The sequence below is a fragment of the Chironomus tepperi genome, unplaced genomic scaffold (genome assembly GCF_022539635.2).
Source record: "Chironomus tepperi strain 1889 unplaced genomic scaffold, CSIRO-AGI_Ctep_v1 contig_161, whole genome shotgun sequence".
NCBI lineage: Eukaryota > Metazoa > Arthropoda > Insecta > Diptera > Chironomidae > Chironomus > Chironomus tepperi.
The window spans coordinates 1,435,745-1,445,200 of record NW_027226283.1 but is presented as its reverse complement, the minus strand read 5'-3'; the positions used below and the strand labels follow the sequence as shown (position 1 = coordinate 1,445,200).

At 30.9% G+C, this 9,456-nt stretch overlaps 1 protein-coding gene across 1 annotated transcript; it reads right to left on the bottom strand.

The window, feature by feature from the left end:
* Positions 1-4,404: 4,404 nt before the first annotated feature.
* Cyfip (Cytoplasmic FMR1-interacting protein Sra-1) lies at positions 4,405-9,206 on the bottom strand. Its single transcript, XM_070637305.1, has 7 exons — positions 9,070-9,206; positions 8,782-8,882; positions 8,593-8,719; positions 8,302-8,481; positions 5,106-8,239; positions 4,796-5,040; positions 4,405-4,725 (listed from the first exon to the last, which is right to left on the bottom strand). The coding sequence occupies exons 2-7, from the start codon at positions 8,862-8,864 to the stop codon at positions 4,643-4,645; spliced, it is 3,852 nt and encodes a 1,283-aa protein (XP_070493406.1). The 5' UTR covers positions 8,865-8,882; positions 9,070-9,206; the 3' UTR covers positions 4,405-4,642.
* Positions 9,207-9,456: the final 250 nt, after the last annotated feature.

The window sequence follows — 9,456 nt, the reverse complement described above, 5'->3', positions numbered from 1 at the left end:
ATCCATTAAAACTTTCGAAAAGTTTTTCGATTATGTTTATACTTTAAGAGAAATTCTTTATATAGGCAGAAAAAATTTCCCTTTTTGTACATATTTTTCAAAAAAAATAAAAAAATCTTTTCTTTGAAAGTAAAAGAATCTTTTTGTAGAAATTATAAAGTTTATTTCATTAATTAGAATTTTTTCCTACATGGGTAACTCTTTGGATAACAAATAGCGGTGGATAAAAGTTACATTCATTCTTTTTATCTCAGGTGAATTTGAATCTCATCATTTGGTTTTTACTTTGTATGAATCACTCATCTACGTATTTGAAAATTCATAAAGTGAAGTTAGTGCTTCTCATCTAACGCAAAACTGTCTACCGATAAGAGGAACAAATTTTATTTTAACTTCCACAAACATTTTCAAAAACATCCACGGAAGTGTCCACTCTAATATAATTTTCAAGCAAACCAACAATAGAAGAGGAAGATCTAATCAGTAATGGAGTTACTAAGGATGGCTAGGAGAAGTGCATGGAGAGGATCCCTAACGGATTACAGATTGAAGTCAGTGATAGAGCCAGCATTAGGAGACGTCTAAGGGAGGATCCCTAACACTCCTTTCAAAATTCTTCAATTTGCGACACAGATCCCACACTTATACATTTTATCATTGAATATTGGACTTCATAATGGAATGCCCAAAAGTAAATGAAAACCTTTCTCCTGATATAGAATTGATACATTTCTAAATGATTGGAAGTGAAAAGTCTGAGCAAAATAGGTGAAGAATAATAATAACCGTACGTCACTCGTCATTCACATGTCAAAGTTTTTTGTTGAACATGTCTTAATGCTGTTCTGGAATTACCCACATGTTCATGTATACGCTTATTTCAATGAACACATATTAAAGTTTGTGCTCGTCATTAACGTTGATTTTCTTCTTCTTCCAGACAAAAATAAAACTGAAATATACAATGAGATTTTCCATCCGAAGGGAAATATAATAAAAACAGATTGAATTCCCTTGAAAATCAGTCCTTTTTGGTAAATTATTAAGTAATACTATAAGAAGCTTTGAATATAAAGGCTTCATTTCTTAATGTCATCAACAAGTGAAATGAAAAGTTAATGAGCCAAATTTGATGTAAGAATAATATAAATAAAGGAAATATTACCTTCGCCAATCTTGAAAATTTAAAAGAAGAACAAAAAACAATTAACATACTAGAAGAAGGGTTGATACATTAATTAACATTTAGTAGGTATATACATTTCCTTTCTGCATTAAAATTCTGTATCTTGTATCTCACGTTCGCGAATTAAAAGATTTATATTTTAATTTGATCATTAAAAAGCCATCAGTACTAATGCCAAAATTTTGAAATTGACTTTTAAGTACAATTTTATTTTCTCCTTTTACATTTAAAGCCTATACCATTGTTATGCTTACATATACATCAATTGCTGATCAATAATGTTGTAAGCTATGTTTTATTTTTAAATTAAAAAGCCATATTGCATTATGAAATATGATTTTAATTAATGTTTTATTCTTCTATGGATAGGATATAGGAGAAGTATTATCGGATGTGTACATATGAAAATCGGATCTTCAGAACGGTAAAAAAAAGTAATCAAAACGTCATCAAATATATACATGTTTTCATGGGGTGAGCCGATTGCTTATAAATATATCAAAATATCATTTAATTCTAAATACCTAAATGATTTAAAATTATTTACATAAGTATCCAATCGAAGAAAAATTACAGGTTTTGCTATAGGCGTAATATGATTCAATTGTAATTCGCAAAAGTTTCAACAGTTCCCCCATCCTGTTTAACCAAATATCAATAAAAATGTTTCCATAAATTCGCTACAATTGTTATTTAATTAGTTGAGTTTCGTAATTGCAGTATGTAGGTTTTTCCGATTTTGCCTGTTACAATGAATTATCTAGTTCAAAATTATACCCTAAAGATATCAGAAATTTCTTGACTTCATTATTTTCCAAAACGGCATCATTCGACAATCCAAACACAAATGTCTGGAAATTATTTCATACAGACTGATTCAAAATTCTAAATATGCCATACATTCCCATTGCCATTGCCATGTTTACGAAGAATTTTATAATTACTATCAGGATCAAGTGCATGCAGCTCGGTAAAAAAAATTCAAATCGAATTAATCAACAAGTAACCAAATCATTTGTTGTAAATTATTGATGTTAAACATTGTAGACCATTGTATAACGGATGAAGAAAAGTTTGCATGAACATCATAACTTCGTGATGAATTTCTTCTTTATTGAATTAAAATTGATGTATAGGAAGGACGATCCTTTGAGATGTTTTATGAAAATCTCTAATTTACATAATTTTACGAGAATAACGACTGCAGTTAGGTAGACCTTCATTTGGCATTTTGTTTTACTCGATGGAAATATTTTAGGAATCTCAAAAATGTTTTCAAAGCAGCATAAAAGCCCGGGATAATCGGATTTGAAATGTTTGACATAGAAAGGCGAGATTTTTTGCTAAAAATTCCCCCAATTAGATACAAATTAAGCCGATTTTAAGATACACTTGATACTGATTGTCCTGCATAATAATTAAATTACTATTAAATGAATCTACGATTGTGACTAGGTAAACCAGAGATTTTTCAATGCTGACTACGTAAAACTTGTTGAATGTCTGAGTTGTAAAGTAAAAAGTCTAAACATAAACATTTAGTGCCTATTAAATTTATTCAGATGATTACCCTTACAATACACAATTGTCATAGCCAATGTGGGGTTTTTGGGGTCAAACCCTACTGAACATTTTGGATGAGAAATCAAAAATCCGTCTTCAAAAATTTGAAAACCCTTAAAATTTCTGACTACACCTCTGCCAAGTTTATAATTGGCAGGACAATTGGAATGTCATTTGATGAAAATGTACTCAAATGCTGATTAGTAACGTTGTAAGATTATAATTGATTCTCCTGAGATATTGATCTGTAATTAGAAAATCTCTGAGATAGTCAATAACCATAAATTATTTGTTTATGATTGCCCTAGTTTACGAAAACTCTCAGTAACAATGCATCATCAAAATATATGCAAATGCCACGAGATGCAGAAGGTTCCTTTTAAATGACATAAATGCTCTCGCGATATAGAGTATCAAAAAAACTTACAGGGGAAATGTTGAAAAATATAGGCTGAGATTGTGCGCAAAATGACTTTTTTTTGTTTTACTTCTCTTGGGAGTTCTGATTCATTCCATATATTCTCGTAAAATGTTAAATGAGTAGCTAGTTGATGTACTATTTATAGCCCAAAGGAAATTTAATCTGTATTTTTTTTTACCTTCAGTCATTGTATCTGTGAAATTTAATTCTTCATAAGTCAGAACATGGTCATTGATATGAATATGACACAATTTTTTTCGAAAATCAAGTAGCGTGCTTATTCCAACCCAAACACGAAAATTTACGGAAGGGATGAAATACCGTCGTTTCCTTTTTTTTTAGGTTTTTTCTAAATGACTAAGCGCATTTTTCTCATATTAATAAGAAGAATCAATAATCTTTATTGATTACTGTGTATGTAATGAAAACAGTCAGTTCCATTTTTGAGCAATTGAGTGAAATTTGATTCGATTAAGGATGAAATTATTGTCTTCATTGAATCTACCTTGCTCATAAACTTTCGAGACAAAACTAAGAACTCTGAATTACATTAGGATCGTCTTACTAATTAGAAGTATTTAACCTTTTATACACAATTTTAAGGGTTTTACGGTTCACATTATTCTCATTTCGGCTGCTTTTAAATATACAACATTTTGTAATTCGATTCCTACGCGTACATGCATTTCATACTTATTTAAGCAGAATCTCAACAAAGGGTAGTCTGCGGGAAACCACAACACAGCTATGTGTTGGAAAAGACTAAGGTGGTCACAAAACCTATTAGCTTCATAATACATGTTTATGGACAGTCAGAAATAATGAAAATAAGGAAAAATTGCTCTGTATATAAAATGTCACTAGAATATGATGTCTGTTGTTTTCGCAATATTTCACTGTTGAGAGAGTATAAAGCAGTTTTGATGCTACGAGGAAAAACAGAAACGTGTTTGGATTTCAAATTTATTTCCTCTAAGTGAATCAATTAGCTAAGAAAATTCAAGTCTTGCGTGATTTTTGTTCATGATTAGCAGCGTCAAAGAAAAATATTGAATTAGTTAAAATGACAAAATTTACAGAAATGTGTCCGAAACAAGACGATGTTTTCTAAATCGTTGAATTTTAAGTGGCTGTTTAGCAACGAATTATCGGAATAGATCCATAAAATCTGTAAAACTGTAAATGTAAATAAAAATATTGTAAAATAAATTTAGAAGTAAGAACATTTTTAGGCTTAAATTAAAATCAATGGAAGTATGTAAAAAGTTTATAATGCCTTTAATATAATTTGGATTTTACATAGAGTTATATAGTATGTGAAATGGATAATCTTGAACAAATCAAGGTCTTAAATAAATTTAATTTGCTTATTTTATAATAGGCATGCTAAAAAAATTAAAAGCAAAATACGAGTTAATATTTATGAAGTATTATTGTATGTCATACATATAACTAGTGAATACTACTATAATTTAATCATAAATTTTTTGATTCCTTCCTTGAGCATGTTGACTTATTGGTGGTGGAAAGCATCGTACATGCTCTACATTCGATTCTGTTGAAAAATGAAAAAATTGAATCAATTATAATAATCAAGTTATTTACCTAAATTAAGTTAAACTTACCTCCTTCACTATTTTTGATGTATTTATTTAATATAGCAAATATTTGCGAGTTTAATACTTGAAATCTGCGAATGCGATCGACCATCCTCTTTAAATTGATTCCTTTTACTGTTCCATCTTTTCCGTCAACTCGTTGAACCCTTAGAATGTGATAGCAAAAATCAAGGGCTTCAAATCTTCGTTGTTGGTTCATAAGGACAATAATGGCACATCCTGCCCAATGCAAGCCTTCGCCAAAAAGCTCCCTAAATTAAATATAAAATCATTAGTAAACAAATATTAAGTGTAATTAAAACAAATGTCAACGTACTCGATAGTATATTCGGTAGATGCGACAGGAATACAGTAAACAAATTGAAGAGCAGACCATAAACGATGAAATTCAGAACATTCGTCAATATGCATTACACCATTTGCAGGGGGTGGACCAATCCAAACATTATCATCTAAATAGGTTTTGAATTTTGTCAAAATCACTTCAAAGATACTCAATCCGCAACATAGTCGTTCACGTGTCAATAAATCTCCTTCGCGGGCTATAAGTGCTTGTTTAGCCGTACCTAATTTCTCAATGTTTGGGACGATTTGTAATGAGGCGAATTTTTGTTCGAGACGTTTTTGCTTTGCCTCGGGCTTTTCACCTTCCTTACAGTGCGGTCTAGGCAAGATATTTTGAAATGGTGCAGCATGTAACAAGTCACAGACTTCCTCTTGAGACAAACACTGCTCAATTAATAAACAAAACAAAATTGAATTTCCAATTTCACGGAATAATTGGAAGAATTCTGTTTTAGCGTCTGGATATTGAACTATGTCAATCAAATGAGCTTGATAATATTCAAGAACTCCTGGTGATCCATAGTCGCATCTCGGCAATTTGCATACTTTTGGCATAGCGTTCATTAATGTTTTGGTGAATTGCAGTAAATTGCCTTGAACGAGTGGCTTTACAATGTCTTTTAAAATAATGTCCATAATAACAGCTATCCCTTGATAACCAAGAAGTCTGCATATCGCACGGAAATGAGGAATACCAACAAAGCCAGTATATTGTCCATATTGAGTTGAGTATGCAGCATTTAGTTGTTTACTTCCCCATAAAAAGTAATGAAACATTTGAGGAGGTTTTTCGCGTTGAACTGGTTGACCGGATATTTGTAATTTACTTCTGACAAAACGATTTGTTGCAGCATTAAAGCAATAGTTTGATAAGAAGTCATAGTTTAATTCGTCAAATACATGTAGTGTTATTCTCCCGTACGGAGCCAAAACATTATGATTTGCCTCATTAAGCATACATTCATAGTCATCAAGTGCAAGTCCTTCTTTAATTAACAATTTGTGACATAAACGATTAACTTGCATTAGAGCTTCTAATTCTACTACACCAGTAATGTCAGACGCTTCAAATCTACAAATTGCTAATTCTAAACTCTTTTGCATATCAGCATTAATACGCTGTGATATTAATTTATTGAGATCTATTGATCTTCCTAATAATTGCACATGACGTTGTTTTAGTAATGTTGAATATCGATTATTTTTTGGATATGATTGGAAATTAAAACCAAGAACTTCACATTCGACACGAAAACGTTTATCTAGAAATATACTTCCCGCCAATTGTTTATAGTGAGCGAATATCTGCTCTGACAATTTAAAAATAAATTGATCGAAACATAAATTAACTTCAGCTTCAACTTCATCATAAAGAAATTGCTTTCGGAATATTGTCAAAGCATAAAGTGCTGAATCATTGTACAAGTCAAGTGGATATAGAACATATTCCATCATTGACGGTTCTTTTGTTCGCAAAATGTGATCTGTTAAAATCCATGGCATTGACATTTCAATAGGAAATTGAATGCGCTTCTCCATTGTAATTAAATCATTACATTCCTCGTTATGCTGATGTCGTACAGTACATTTCTTTACACGTCTTCCCATTGTCATTTCCAGATAGAACTCACGATACCACAATTGTGATAAGTCGCAACATTTTTGTAAAGTTTCGCCAAAATTCATCAGATATGTCCAATAAAAAGAACTTTTATGAAATTGATCAATTTGACTCAAACACGGTCCATCAATATCTTTTCTTAATGTCCTTTTACCACCTGACTTGTCGGCAATTAATGATTCAAGCATCGTGCGGACCATATACAATTGTGTCGAGCTAGGTCCAACATTCAAACGTGGAACTTTAATTTGGAAGCCATTGTCAGGATCTTTTTTGCCCTTATTAGCTGGATCATCAGGAGGTTCGCAACCCCGTGCCCAATCAGCAGACGTTTCACGAACAGACATAATAATTGATCTGATCAAGTCCTTTTTATTTTTAATCGCTTTCCTCAACGGTTCTCTTAATACAATTTGAACGAAATCTTGTAAATCAGAATAAATGTGACGGCGAATAGAATCACACAAGACTGTTTCCATGCGAGACATTAGAACTTGTAATCCTTTAATCATAGCAATTACTTCAATTAATGCATACTTTTCGTCTGAAGAGTAATTATATCTTGTAGCTCTTTCATATTCTTCTGCTTCCGATGGACATTCTTTATTTTGGTGATGGTCTGTTGGATGTAATAATTTCCAAGAGTAAAGTTCAGTAACAACGCTTGTCCATTCTGATAATAGTTGTAATCCACGAAGTGCAAGGTCAGTTACTGCGCGATTTTCAGAATCTGAATGATTCTCTTTATATGTATAAGTTGTTGTTACTTCATTGCTATATTTTGACAATTCTGAGATATATTTAACATGCTCTTCTCTTATGTTTGGTAAATGAACCATAATATCAGCTTGCGGGCTAATTGCTTGTGATGTCGATAGAGGCCATTTGCTTGCATCAAAATGCTTACTTTTTCGAACGTAGTTAAATGGATTAATTTGCATATCTCCAAATAATGGAACAACTTCAAGATTCTTAAAGATTCGATCGATTCTATCCAATCTTAGTTTTTTCTTCGTATCAAGTTTATTAATGTTGCACATTTCTGAATCCATTAAGAACAATCCAAAACCACACACTTTGACGAGCATATGCTTTTCTTCCGGTGTCAAATACATTTTTTGTTCAAACATGTGTACACAAATGTTCACAACTTCACAAATCAAATCCTCAAATCCAGGAATTTTCTCTAATGTGTCCTTCACTGTGTCTCGAATCTTATTTTGTGTAGCCAAAAACATTGACAAATTTTGTGATTCTTGTAATGTATGGGAATCTGACATGACTTTTAAAAACTGTGCAGCACGTCGATAAGTTGAATAGTCATTTTTAACACTGGATTTCATATTTTTCAATTCGTCCAAAACTGCAAACATATTTATAAACTTTCCAAGGGTTAATAAATATGCTTCAGACACGAAATCTTTTCGTTTTTCAGCATGACACAATCGTTTAATTTCAACTGAGAAAACTTCTACTGCTTTTTTCTAAAATGATAAAAGTTTCTATTAAAATAAGTGACATGAAAATATTTAATGGTAAACCATACTTGAAAATACATGAAATTCAATAGTTTATTGACTTCCGGTGCAAGAACTTCTACGGTTTTCTCATAAATTTCAACTCGATTTGGTTGCTCATTCGATTTTGGTTGTGGAATTGCACGTGAACAACATCGCCATGTATAGAGCATTACAGCATGTTTCTGACCCTCATCTAGCAGGATATTCTATAAATATAAGAATGATTAATATATTGTTAATAATCATGACTCATTCGCACATCAAAGAAAATTAAAAGTAATAGATAGATATGCTTTTACGGTCTAATTGGTATTTACCAGATTTGCATGAGTTGTTGCTTCCTCTATATATTTTGCTATTCCAGTAACGAATCCATTGCGATCTTCAAAGTTGGTATCAAAATTCGCCTGATAAGTAATAGAGCATGTTGATGCTTCAATTAATCTGTTAATGAAATTAATTTTGTTAATTAAAGAACTAAATAATGCTAATTTATTGATCCTTACGGTTGTTCGTCTGGTAATGGTCTTTCATCCAAAATTTCCACATTAGATAGAGCATCCGCTAATGTCACTCTTTCATTAGACATTTTATTGATTTTTCAGAGCTGAAAAATATAAAAATGCATATTAACACACTGTATTAGTCAAATAGCACTAGTTTTATTTAAACAATGCACTATTTTAAATTTTTAATGAGAATAAATAGTCTTCAATTGAATTATGTCTATTTATTCAATCAAAACATTAAACAATTTTTCATGTCCCTGCCCAAAAAAAATATTTATCAAATACCTTAAAAATACAATATTAAATGCCAAACTTTTTATCAATCAATAATCTCTTTAGACTATATTTGGTGTTTATACTATTATTAACTTATTTTATATTGTATTTATCTTGCAGCTTTAAAAAATTATTTGAATAACATTTTTTTGAACAAAATGTAAAAGTTTACTTTAGGGGGGATCACTATTTGAAATTTTGTAATTTTTTCTTACTAATTTAAGATTTAATCAGATTTTTTTATATTTCTTCAGATTTTTAGTATTCAGAAAGACTTAAGAACTATTAAGAATTTATAAAATCAACTACTTCTTTTGATAATTTATAACTTCATCATTGTTTTCCAATATTAGATCAATATTCACTTATTTTAAAAACTTCATATATTGGCCCCCC

Excerpts from the sequence above, each read along its gene's own strand:
- Cyfip (XM_070637305.1), bottom strand. The coding sequence starts at position 8,864 with ATGTCTAATGAAAGAGTGACATTAGCGGATGCTCTATCTAATGTGGAA. Across the intron at positions 8,482-8,592 it reads CAACAACTCATGCAAATCTG|AATATCCTGCTAGATGAGGG; the intron begins GTAAATACCAAT and ends TTATATTTATAG. Across the intron at positions 8,240-8,301 it reads TGAATTTCATGTATTTTCAA|AAAAAAGCAGTAGAAGTTTT; the intron begins GTATGGTTTACC and ends TTATCATTTTAG.